Source organism: Schistocerca americana, chromosome 1 (genome assembly GCF_021461395.2).
Source record: "Schistocerca americana isolate TAMUIC-IGC-003095 chromosome 1, iqSchAmer2.1, whole genome shotgun sequence".
Classification (NCBI taxonomy): Eukaryota; Metazoa; Arthropoda; class Insecta; order Orthoptera; family Acrididae; genus Schistocerca; species Schistocerca americana.
Window position 1 is genome coordinate 769916959 of NC_060119.1, and position 13920 is coordinate 769930878.

General features: G+C 41.8%; 1 protein-coding gene across 2 annotated transcripts in view; it reads right to left on the reverse strand.

The window, feature by feature from the left end:
* Positions 1–12682, reverse strand: part of LOC124545451 (differentially expressed in FDCP 8 homolog A) — an 84013-nt gene extending 71331 nt beyond the window's left edge. Inside the window, exons 1-4 of one of the 2 annotated variants that reach the window (XM_047124379.1) lie at positions 12321–12682; positions 11936–12248; positions 11685–11849; positions 11561–11605 (exon numbers count right to left, since the gene is read on the reverse strand). In XM_047124379.1, coding sequence (XP_046980335.1) covers positions 11561–11605; positions 11685–11849; positions 11936–12248; positions 12321–12518 — 721 coding nt within the window. In that variant the 5' untranslated portion in view covers positions 12519–12682. The remainder of the gene's footprint in view (positions 1–11560; positions 11606–11684; positions 11850–11935; positions 12249–12320) is intronic. The other variant, XM_047124387.1, reaches the window with a different exon arrangement.
* Positions 12683–13920: the final 1238 nt, after the last annotated feature.

The window sequence follows — 13920 nt, forward strand, 5'->3', positions numbered from 1 at the left end:
AAAACACACCAATTCATCTTGCTGAGAACCTATATGAAAGTCTCACAATTAGATAACACTTTATATGAAAGGGGTCTCCAGACTGCGCAATAGTGGCTCGAATGTAGATCTATGACTATTTCCCACTGAATTGGTATGTATGAAAGGACTGGAGATCATGAGGACCCAGTGGTGGTTGACAGTGACCCCATACAAGTGCTTTGGTGTGTATTTTGGCCCATGTCAGCTAAAGTTTCCACAGAGGTGGTACAGGCAGAGAAGCTATATGATAATGCTGCAAAGTAGCCTCATTGTCTAGAGCCACATTTCTCAACCTTTATTCCTGTGCCACAAACCAAAGTACATTTCAAACTTTTGCAGCACCATTACATGTGATTTTTTTTCCTACATGAAAATAGCACACACAAAATACAAGTAACACATTTTTTATTGTGGAATAACTATGAGATGCAAATTTATTGGATAAGACTCTTGAATAGGAACATTTGAACATAAACATAATGCATGCAACAAAAGAAACTTATTACTCTTCAACAGGAACATAAAAATATTGTGACACATCTGATATGTATTCATGACACACGAATGTGTCGTGTCACAGCAATTGAAAAATGCTTGTTTACAGTCTCGTAAAAAGACACATAAGGGGAAACATACTTTCTCCTTACTCACATGTGCACTATAGCAGTGGTTTGTTATTATATGGTGTTCAGGGGCACAAGTGAGTCTGGTATCCACTTTTAAAGATTGCTACATCACTTCAGTGGATTATTCATTTCTGTCAAGACTACAATCCACATCATTTGACTATCATATGGGTCCCTTGCAGATACAAACAATGGGTTTTCCTGCATGACGAACTTCTGCTACCCCATATGCATCATAAGGAAACCATCTTCATAATACGATTTTTATTTTTACTCCTGCTGTTCTGCCAAAGTGAGGAGATAGCCCCAGAGTGGAATAGGGACAGGTGGTAACTTTGTTTAGCGTCTTCATGATGCACTCACACAGCCAACTCTGCCCTGTCAAATGCAAGTAATGTAACATGGTTTGACACCTTTATGCCTATTCTCTTAGGTTTAACAATGGTTTGGTTTTATTTGGTGATTACTGACTATCATCCGTTAGGGCTACTCAGGGATGCACTACTTTGCTTTTCTTTGCATGCCTGCTTCATTCCTGCAGTAAATTTCCCAACTCAGTTTCCTTCTGTCACTGGAGATTGATTAGAGGGAAGCAAAGTTTTTTGGAGTAGTCTGGATTGCAATGGCACTTACAGTTGCAAGAGATAGTGACTATTTATTTATTAATACATGGCTCACGTGATAATGACACAGGATTGTCATTATACAACAAAAATAAATAGCTCAAGTGTACCAACACAGAATGTGTTGGCACAAACCAAAGTACATTTCCTGATGATACCATCCCACCATTTGCATGAAATGATTTAGGAAAACCAAAGAAGAAATCGCTATGGTCAGACAGGGCAAACTCCTTCCTCCCTGAAAATGATGTCAGAGTCTTAAAAACTGCACCATCTCATTCAGCTGATCTCATCTCACAATGTTTTTTCTATTCATATGTGATTTGCACAAGATAACATAATATAACAAAAACAGTTTTATACTGTTTGTTCACATTTCTCTACACTACTGCTGCACACACTGCAGACAGCTGCTGGTGACTTCATAACTTATTCATACAGCCATGCCCTTGCACCACAGCAGTCTATCTGGAAAACTGATTCTAGGACCACAAAGATTCTACTATACCCCATCCATGCCCTCCCTTAAGTTCATCTGGAAAACAGTGTCCCAAATAACAAGTGAGATGTTGAGTACAGGAGAATGACAAGATATTAGTATTACGCATGTTGTAAATCTTCAGAACCTTATTTTCTTGTAAAAAGCATTACACAATGATCATGTATTCTAATGTGACAGGGTGTTGTTGTTGTTGTTGTTGTTCCCTATATTTATTAACCCCTACTCCAAGTTCTCTCCCTACCTTTAACTGCGTAGTACCCATTAGTTATTAATTATGTTTTTACTGCCTTTTTAAACAGACATATTTTAATAATATTTTTTTATCTTCTTAAGTAACACATTATACAATTATCCTCTAGTAAATATGCTATTTTGAATAATTGGCTTGTTTTACCTTAGTAAATATAAGTCCAAACTTGGCTACTGTTTCATGGTTACATATAGATCTACTAGTGAGATACTCACTAGACAGTATGACACTATACTACACTGCATGCACAACAGAATGGCAGATGTTGATGCAGTAAGAATAACTAGCTTTTTAAACGGTTCTTTATAATGAGCCTAACTACTACTTTTAGTTATTTGCTGCCTGTATTTGTCTAGAGACAGTAACTTAAGCACGAGTTTTTTTGACTGTTCCAGCAAAAGAAGTCAACAAAGTATTACCATTGTAATATCTTAAGTCTTTCAGAATAAGTGATATGTTACACTTTAATTTCTTGGAATCTTCTCTCAACCAAAATGTATCAGTGTGTTAGATATGCGTGGGATACCATCAGGTAGAATAAGCTTACCGTAATACGAGGGGAGATCAAATATGACCCGAAATTAGCTTTTGTAAACTTCATTGAATCAACCAAACAAAAATACATCCACATGGAATATAAGGGTGAAACCACATTTCCTCCTCACGTTGTTGCAGGTGCCGCTGACAAACTTCCTGGTACAAATGTTTGTTTTCCTCAGTGAGAATACGAGGTGCCTACCTAGCAGACAATTTCCAGAAGTTGTGTTTGTTAGTGACGATGGCTTGAGCATTTCCACAGCTTATTCCTATACTTGAAACAATTTCAGCAAGGCTTATGTGCTAATCTTCTGGATCAAGGTCCTGTACAGCACAAATGTTGTCCCAGTCTGATCTTGTCCATGGTCATCGTTGGTTGGGTACATTTTCCACAGCTACCTGACCTCTACAAATGTTTTATGCCATTCCTGGACTTGGGTCTTCAAAAGGGTTTCTTCCATAAACTGTGTGCAGAACCTCCTCAAAATTTCTACGTGCTTAGTGTCTTCTTTAACAAAAGACTTAATTATGCAGTGTGCAGCAGACATGTGTACCTCTTGCTCACACATGGTGGCCTGACTCGAGTGGTCATGTCACACAAACTGCAGCATCATGCTGCTATTCCAGGCATCCTCACACCATCCTGTCCAGGTTGCACACATTTCTGTCTTGTACTAAAGATGCCAGATTTAAATTCCAGTTCATATTTGATATGCCCTTGTAACTTCTGGGAGTACTAATGTGTCACAGAGAAAAATAAATGCTACTGTCTCCTGAACCCCATCATTCACTATTTTCATAATTTTTTAACATCAGTGGTACTAGATTATTTCCAGTCTTGTGTCAATTTGTCTGCATTGAGGTGTGTGATCTTCACAGTCTGGGAAAAACAAATGTGCAGAGAATAAGCCGAGCAGGGTCTCAAATAAATTATAACAATGAAATTATAACATGAAATGATTTCAAACTCTTTTTCTTTGTGACACTGTACTCAAAAGAGACAGCTCACATTTATTAAAATGGCAACCATATCAAGAGTCAAAGGGTTTGAGCTGTCTCATCAACACAAAAATGGGAGTCACAGTCTATAAAGCAGAGAAAACTGTTTTCTAACTTATATATGCACAGCACATCCACAATGAAAGATAATGTTGGTAACATTGGTAGAAGAAAGATTGTAGATTGTCACTTGCCACTGTAACATATCCCATAAATATGCACATGGGCTTCAGATGTGTGAAGAACGATTTAGAAATGTCTCTGAGATGATGATGATGATGACCATGCACTGATGATTCATTTAACAAGCAGTGGCGGCCGTTGTGCAAGAGCACAAGAGCACCCTAACTTTTGACACCTCTCACAGATATTGGTAATTTTTCTTTGAATGGTGTTAAACGTAATGTAGATGCGGTAATCTGAAATACACGCCAGCGAGCACACTTTTAGTTGTGCACGTTTTAAGGAGCTTTTGTGCATGCATAACGGGCATGACGTAATTGCCTGAAGGACCAAATATGTATGGATTTGATACTCAACGTGCACAGTTCACGGTGTGCACAGTTACCACTCAACTACAAGTTTATGTCTATGCCACCAGGTGGTAGCACACTGCAGCAGAGTTTTATCTCCATACGCTTCACAATCCTCAGATATGCCAGTTCACTCACTATACAGTAAAATTAGATCGGACATCAATACATGTTACAGCTATACTGACAGAAAAATCTATTTTGTGGGATTATGAATGAGAGTTAAATATATTAAGTTTTAGATTTTATCATACAGTAGCCTGTTTGAAATGCTGAGAACCGTACAGTACATCATCATCGATTGTGAGTCTGTAGTAATTATTCAAGCTTTTGATATCTGTTGATCTTATGGTAGGTCAGGTTTATCTGTGCTGTAGGCCCATGTATATATGAACAATCACGAAAAGCTCTCTCACTCGTTTCTTCGATATTCAGTTAAATGTGGGATGACGACAGTGTGATTTTGGCCTTAAGGTTCTCAGCGCCTCATTTCTATTCTAGTCATGTGGCCACATTGGTAGACGGTACTACATGAATTTAATCATTTCCACAAATGGCAGTTTGTGTTTGGGGTCGGTTGTTTACCATGCTGGAATCTGGTTTTGGGTGTAGTGTAAATGTGAATTCTGTTGAGTCAACAGGAAAGAAAATTGCCAAAAAAAGTTAGATGCCAAGGAATTAGGGACTCCCAGAGCAGATCCATTGACAGAAAGTGACAAAATCTCCATCTGCTTTTGGCAGTGGTGAGGCACGCACACCTCATTTGCATCTCACCTGTTGTGCTGCTTGCGAAAGAGTGTGCATTTGCTTATTTCCGCATAGCGGGTTGTCTTAATGTCCGAATTCACCAACCATCATGTCGCTTTCCTATCACCAAGCCATGATTAAACTAACATTTCCCTTGGATCGTGAACGACCACAAGCGTACAAAGGTGAACAGTTTATACGAGATGAAATGTGTATCCCTCTGCAAGATGTTCTCGGCATTCATTTTTTGATCCTTATTACCACTGTGTGCGTAAAGGTGGCAAGGAAAGAGCTGTGCAGCACCATGCTAATGACCTCAAGTTCCAACACCCTGATGGACATATAGAGGCTGTCATGGTTGACCAAGCTGCTTTTGGTCTCTGAACATTGCGGGTTTTCAAACTCCCATTTGAGGTGTTGCTGGATGTTGTGGTGGCCTCCTTTAGACGTTACAGCAATGCTGTCAGTAAAGTTGCTAAAACATGGAAGATGTTTGAAAGATACTGTGTCCTCAATGGTGCACATCAGGTAAAAATTGAACTGACGAAACACATGCCTTCCTATGTAATAATTGCCGGCTTTAGGGCTGTCGTCATGTACAATGGCCAGCTGCACACTTGTTCAGGTTGTGGCAGGGTAGGTCGTGTCTGTTCTGAATGTCTCCGACAGATTGGTTTGGATGCCGATCAGAGATGTCACTCTCTCTGTGGCATCCACAATGTTACTTCTGTCTTACGTGTCCATGGCAGGGCTGCCTGCTGTACCTATTCTGATTCAGTCAGCACTGGCGTCCACTCCTCTCAATGACATGATGGTCATTTTGCCTGCCTCTCCTAGAATGCCACCAGAGGCAGTACTAATGCCGATGGCAGTCAGCAGATGCAAGCCATCTGTCCTTACCCCATGGTTGTTGATCACGGAGCTGTACCAACCTCCACTTTTCTGTCATCTGGCCACATGTCTGACAATAGCCGCCTGCCACCCGACACAGAACAACATGTTAGGAAGCAATGGTCACCAAGGAAATGGAAAAGACAACTGTACTCCTTCCAATGACTGCCTCCATTGGATGTGTGCACAGGATGACGACCCTCCAATTGATGATGTGCTGTCCCCTGATGCCCTTGCACCTGACAATGTGATCTCCTTCCCTGCCTCTGTCTCCAGTCAGCATCCACCTACAGACACCGAACTTCCCCTGCCTGCATCTGATGCGGCTGTCTCCCTTTCTGTGTCTGGTGCTACCTGTGAGCACATCTCTGATAGTGGTTGGTTGGTTGGTTTGGGGAAGGAGACCAGACAGCGTGGTCATCGGTCTCATCGGATTAGGGAAGGATTGGGAAGGAAGTCGGCCGTGCCCTTTCAGAGGAACCATCCCGGCATTTGCCTGGAGTGATTTAGGGAAATCGCGGAAAACCTAAATCAGGATGGCCGGACGCGGGATTGAACCGTCGTCCTCCCGAATGCTCTGATAGTGTTCTACAGAACAAGCCCAATGAGACATCTGTCACCTGGGTGGATGTCGTCGACGCTCAGGATGGGCGTTCTGGAGATGTACACAGAACGATGTATCCCCATTGGAGATTTTGGCTCCATCTCCTTCACAGTGATATACCCTTCCATGGGGGCCTAACCAGGAGCTCCCTGTACTTACCCCATGTTTGGCTAATCCTTCCTCCGTTGATGGCAGCTTTTCAGAGTTATTGCATAGCCACAGTCAACATCAATACCATTCGCGTACACCACAAACTGCCTCTACTCCACTAAAAGCTGTATGCTGCAGACAATGACGTTGCCCTGCTTCAGGAGGTGCATGTTACAAACCTTTTGTTTGTTGGGTTATTTGGGGGAAGAGAGAAAACAGCAAGGTCATCGGCCTCATCGGATGAGGGAAGGACGGGGAAGGAAGTCGGTCGTGCCCTTTCAAAGGAACCATCCTGGCATTTGCCTGGAGCAATTTAGGGAAATCACAGAAAACCTAAATCAGGATGGCCGGACGCGGGATTGAACCGTTGTCCTCCTGAATGTGAGTCCAGTGTGCTAACCACTGTGCCACCTCGCTCGGTGCACCTTTTGTGTTCTCTATGGTTTTACAGCACATCTTCTATGCTACCCCTACTAGTAGTGGGGTGGCGATCCTCCTACGTGACGGTACCCTCACTGGCAGTTGCCTATTTCCATGATGCCAGAGGTCTGGCTCTCACATTTAGCTGGGTAAGAATTATCATCCATTCGCCATCTGGTTCGCATCGCCGCCGCGAATATTCCACTTCCTTCTCCGAGGCAGTCACACCTCTCTTCCTGGGTTGGCAGAATGCACTGATCATGGACAGTGATTTCAACTCCACCCAGCCATCCAAAGACCAACTGTCACCTCACACACTGTGCACAGCACTAGTGACAATTTCCACCAATTCAACCTTGTAAATTCTTGGGAGCATGTTCATGATGATCATCTGGTGTTTATGCATTTCACTAACCATTCCTGCAGCCAACTTGACACTGTTTATATCCACCACGGTATTGTCTGTGAGGTAAAGGCTGCTGAAGTCTGGCCCATTGGGTTCTCTGACCATGATGCATATATATGCACCATCAATCTCTGCTGCCACATGGTGTGGCACGGCCATGGACCATGGAAACTGAACATGATACATCTTACTTCACCCGACTTCTGGCAGCTCAATGAGACCACATGGGCAGTTTCTCATTGGCACCTTGATACATATCAATCTGCCCTGCCATACTGGGTGCTCCGTACAAAGCTTGCCCTCTGCAAGACCTTGATGGGTTATGGAATGAGGTCATGGCGCGTCAGCAATGAATCCAGGATTTCTATTTCACCATTCTCTGGGAAAGTACTATGGTGCTGCATTTCTTAAGAGCACCAGACAACAGTGAATCGGGCCAAGGTACAACTCTCATCCCTCTCTCGCTGTCACTTTAAAGGAGCTATGGTCAGCGTCTGTACACATGGGTTAGTGCAGGAGTGTTCACCTATGTATCATGTGATAGGGGAATGGCACCACCATCAGAAGACTTCAATTAATGTTCTTACGACTGATGATGGGTGGTGGTTAGATAGCCATTGCGATGCAGGGTCTGACCTCAATGAAAATTATGTTATGCTATACTCTGCACAATGTCACCACCCAGCCAACTTTATGGCCGTCTCCTGAACACTGCTTTAAAGTCAGTTCCAAGGGATGCAATGATGGAGATCTATCTGCCGACATCACGGAGGATGAAGTCCGTGATGCTACCAAGCCGGGTCTACAAACAAGTTGCCTGGCCCCGACGGCCTCCCACTGGAGTTTTATCGGGCATTTCATCCCCTAACAGCGCTGGTGTCGACAAAAATTTGTTGGGATTATATGTTACCTCTCACGCAGATCCCGGACATTTTCCTCGATGGTCTCATCATTCCCATCCGTAAGCCATGGATTACCTCACAGATATGCGATTACCAGCCCTTGACATTGCTCTACAGTGACACACAGATCTTTATCCAGCTGTAGGTTGTACAGCTAAAAAGGATGGCCCAGTATGTGGTTTCCCTGATCAAACTTCTCTGGGAGGTGTCAATAACATCCACACTGGCCTCTGTCAATATCAGAACACAATCGCTCTTGTCATGTGCCTGAATTTTTGGCAGCTCTTGCCTTCAGCCAGGCACTTGATCGGGTTGATCACAACTACCTGGAAGGGATGCTCCGCAATATGAGATACTCTCATACTACATCGCAGTTTGTCTTCTTCATGGAGATACGCCCTGTCTTCTCAACAATGGCCATCTCACTACTCTCATCTTGATCCAGCACTCTGTGAATCAAGGCTGCCCCCTCTAGGCAATGTTGTATGCTTTCATCATGGATCCACTGCTCTGCGGCCTCTGTCAACGCTTGTCTGGGACATCTTTCGGTGGCCACGTATACAGCTGCACTACTTATGTGAACGATTTCATAATTGTTCTTCGTAGGGAGTCACTGACATGCGATACCACCTATGGCAAAACTTCTGGTAACTGCCGTAACATCCACAAATTGAGTGCCATGGCTATATGAGCAGGACTTCCTGCACACGGTGCTGCTCCACTGCGAGTAGCTGCTACCATCTGAAGCTTAGGACTCAATTTCGCAAGTGATATGCGGCACACAATTGACCTCAACTGCCAGCGCCTACTGTCCCAACCACAAGCTGGGCTAGTGGCATTGGGTTCATATGTTTGCCACATGTTGCTGTTCAAGACAACAGTACAAACCCTCACCTTCCTGCTGTGCATGGGTGGTTTATGCTTGTATTGTGTCCCCAACAGAGTGATAGCCCTTTTCATAAGGTCTCACATGGCGCTGTGGCAGTGTTGCCCAATAAACCTTACCAACCTCTTGGTGCAGGCCTTTGTACCACTTTCTCTCTTAGCACCTATCCAGCTTTTGGATATCCGACCATCCTTTGTACCAATTTCTCTCTTAGCACCTATCCAGCTTTTGGATATCCTGCCATCCTTTCTTTCCTTCTGCCAATTTGCCCTCAAACAGAGCTATATCCATACTGCAATACTGCCAATGAGCTTGACATCCATAAAGGTGATCTGCAGCTTTCTTCAGCAGCACAGGTCACAGAATGTGATTGAGGAAAAGCATCCCCATGTCAAATGGCATGCCGTCTGGTGATTGGCGTGCACTCCTGATCTTGCCACTGATGTCCAGTCTGCATGGTACCTTACAGTCAATGGGAAGAAAGTATGCTGGTCATGCACTCATGGGATTCACCTTACAGACACCCTGTTGTGTGGTTCTTGGTGCGACTGATGCTGGCTCTAGTTAGCTGTACAACTCCTCATCAGATAAATCCTCACCTGCTCCTCTTTCTGGACTTTGAATACTTTCCACAAGTGAAGACAAACTCTGTGAAGTGGATATGTGAACACAGTTTACTACTTGTTTGCTGATGGCAAGAAAAATGATTGCTATCAGCAATGGATCCATGCCATTCCCACTCTTAGAACTAGTTGTTCTCTGGTCATCCAAATGGTCACAAAGAAACTAATTAAAAAGATAAACAAAGAAAACTACTAAATAAATAAATCATTGATGTTCTATGTACCTCTACTCCACGTTCCTAAACTTTCCTTGGTTCCCGGGGGGGGGGGGGGGGGCAGGGGCTGGCGGGTAGGGAGGAGGGGGCAGGGGGGTTGACTGGACATGGTGGCCAGGCCTCAGGTTGCAATCCCTGCCCACTCTGCCCCCACCTCTCTTTGTGGGTGCGAGGAAGGTTCCTTAAAAAGAAAATTGATAAGCATGACTGCTGTACAGGAGATTCTATTATGTTCACACCCTATATTTATCTGAAGCTAATAATTTGTGAACCCCTAGAATGTATGCTCACGAGACACCCCTTTTAAAAATTGTCTAATGCTCAAATTTGCCGCATATCTTTCAGAACCACATATTAACCACAACATTTCACTTTGTAGTGGTAGTTCGCTGCTAACAACCATACCTCCATTATAAGAAAGGCTATCAGAAGTAAATCTTTATCAATATGTATTCACGAAGAACCACTCTTAAGGTCTAGATACTTATCATAAAAAAAATAATGCAAACATTTTTGTGCGAACCTGAAAGCAAGGCAGTGAAATTATCTACTTGCTACATTTCTATAAAAAAACAGTTGCAGTATGCAAATAGATATGTGAGGATAAAATACTGTAAGTGATCTATCATCACGATTAGGCCTGGTTAAAAATGTCATACTACACCGATCGACCACTGGCATCATTAACATATTAAAAACTTGAAAATATCATGTCACAGTGGAAAAGTAAGGGGATTTGATCATGGACTCAATGTAACCATGGATTTTGCAACGTATGTAACAAAAAGACTGTCATGATACATTCGTCGACTTGGCCAACTCACTCAAAGCTATTAACTGCCAACCTAATCTAGTCTTTGAGTTACTATATAGTTGTCTTTCACCACACAAAAGATACATTTGTAGGTTTAGTATACAACCCAACCTGAAGCATCATTTCTGAAATTTACTATACTAATAAGTTACAACACAAACAAAATGTCACACTATACTGAAATTGCTGGAGAAGTCATTCCATGAAACCTGAAAAACCCAATTAAGTGTGTAAGTGTAAAAAAAAGACTCTGATGTCAGAAAGGCACTGAAATCTCTAAGAAGAAAAGTCCCACAGCAGAAGATGACATACCAAATGCCTGTCTGGCCACAAAGATTTAGGTTTTCTGGGATTTCACTGAACTGTTAAACACAAATTTCTGGAACGTTCCATTTTAAAAAAATGTGGTCAATTTCCTTCCTCATTCTCCTTTTCTAATCACTCTATCAGTAAAATCATCCATTCGTCTTGAACTCAATCAGCGGCAAGTATTCTGCAGTAGCTTATTACTTTCTACAAGCTTTCTCTAAGGCATGCAGTCATAAGACTATTTAATCCAAAATGTGCAGAGAAGAATATATTGAACAGAAAGCTAAAATGTGTTCTAACATCAGTAACAGTATTACCGCTGAGATGATCAAAAGGTATGAGCTTCTGAAGCAAAATGAAAATCATATCTCGCAAAAATAAATTAAACTGATATCAGCCCCATTCATAGAGCCTACTGTGCATGAACATATATACAATAAAGTGGTGTGTGTGTGTTTGTTTTTTTTTTTTTTTTTTTTTTTTTTACGGCATTGAATTATACCTGATGTGAACGGCCGTCCAAAACATGTCAGTCCTTTTGGGAAGGCTACATTAACAAAAAAAACTGCAATTAATTTACATATTTAGCTTATTATCTACCAAGAGGAAACAGTTCTAGCACTTACTGAATGTTATGTGTGTTTTACATTCTGCACATCTGTATGACTGAGCAGAAAGCCCTACTTCTGGGCATATGTCCTTAATGTATTGTGGATTCTCTGATGCTATAACATGAGCACAAATTCTGCATACTTGTGCAAGACATTTAGTGTGACAAACATACAAACAATCTGAAAAAGAAAACAATTTCTACTTATCTTACAACAGGTCGTAGCTGAACTCTATTTACAGACACATTCTATTAAGAATATAGTACCTCTACACTGATACCATGACTGAATCATACTCCAGACAGCACCACAACATCTATCACAGTATTGTTTTGATGCAGAAACGGGCTGGTTCTGAAATACAAAATGATGCCCTAAGCGTACTTTGACATCTTCCCGAGGGCTACAGGTTAATTCTTCAGCCACATCTCGTGCTTCTTGCAGTCGCAAACGCAGCTCGATTAAGCGCCTCACCAACCACTTTCTCTCCTCCGAGCGTTCTGGACTTTCCAATACCATATCCTTGCATTGCTCCACAGCCTTCGTCAACTCTTCCACTGAGGTAAGTCCAGGCCCATCCTGTAAATATCATGTTTTACAGATCTCACAAATGCAACAATGTTTAGGCAACATAGTCGATCCATCATATACCTCTGAAATCGAAAGGCAATTCGCCACACTTATTAAACTTGGCGGAATCGTTGACTTTCCATCCCACGTATCGTCCCCGGATATACACCCTGATGTTGATGACGATGGTGTCGACGCCAGAGTGCGACTGACATTGATGGGATCCTCATTTCCTTCCTCGCACTCTGTATTTCCGCAAATCATGCTTGTAATGCACATAAACGGGCTATCACATAACAAAAGATGACAAGCATCCAGTACGGATACGTAAAACTAGCATAGTTTTCCACGCCACTTTCACCAGGTAGCATATACGACAATCTTTATGACATCAGATGCAATACTTCAAACTTCGCAAACAATAACATATTGCTTTCTGCTAGGGTGAATCAAAGAACAGCAGAAGAAGATAGTACGTTGGCTGCTAAATACCAATCAACAAGTAATGAACACACTGCGCAAATATAACCTAGCGTGTAGACCGAAAATTTGCACAGATATTACATGCCCGCAAAAGTAAAGTTAGAGGTATAAGGAAAATATTGTTCTGATCTGTGAGCGCAGATCACCTCCACGTAGATAAGTTGTGGGCCTATGGACTGTAACTCCCCGCAAATCTGGAGTGAGCAAACAAGCATTGGCTTCCGAGTTCCAATTTGATTTGCTATCGATACAAATACAACAAAAGTGGATTATGAATGAATGCTTTTTATACCACTTTCTTCCCTTCTTGGTTATTCGAAATATATTAACAAAAAACAAGTTACATTAACGAAATGAAAATGAAATTAAAAATGAGGCCAAATGTGTCGTATTACTATAGCAAATGTGCATTTAAGGACCAAAAACGTTTGAAATTGCCTTCCTGAGACTATGTTATTCATCTAAGCACTAAATTGTTTAGTATTTAAAACAGTTGTCGCCTGCACACGACAGAAATAACTAACAAGGAGCAGTCGTAAACAGTTACATGCTAATGTCTTGGGCTATGTTGTTCATCTAGGCACTGAAGTATTTAAAATCGTTGTTGGCTGCACACGACAGAAATAACGAACAAGAAGCAGTCGTAAACAGTTGTATGCTAATGTTTTGGGCTATTTAAGATGGTGGCAGGCTCACACCCACTATGGATTCAAAACAATGTTCAGCGCAAGTCTATAGCGTCATGTCGCTTCTTCTTTTTACCTCAATGGTAAGTCTATAGTACCATCTCCATTTTTTTTTTACCTCCATGGCTCTCTCGCAGTTAAGTAGTTTCTATGGTGATATGTCCTCGTGCAGTCATTGAAATGCATTAACAGATAGAAATTTTCCCTCGGCACTAATTTTAAATATTCCTTCGTAGTTCAATGATCTGTACCGCAACTAAACGTTATTTTTGATACCCACTCAAAGTAAAAAGTTCTGCAAGCCCCTTTTCTGTCAAGTAATTGTTCCTATTCTATTTTAATTAGTTTCTTTCGTGCAACATTTAATGCTATCTGCCCACAGACTAAGATTTATTGAATTTTATTCTTTTTCAAACGTTATTTTAACCACAGGATTAGGCAGTTTCTTCCCCTGTCTTTTTTTGTATGTAGTAGGAACTACCATTCAGCTAGCTCTCCTGAACAGAATTAAA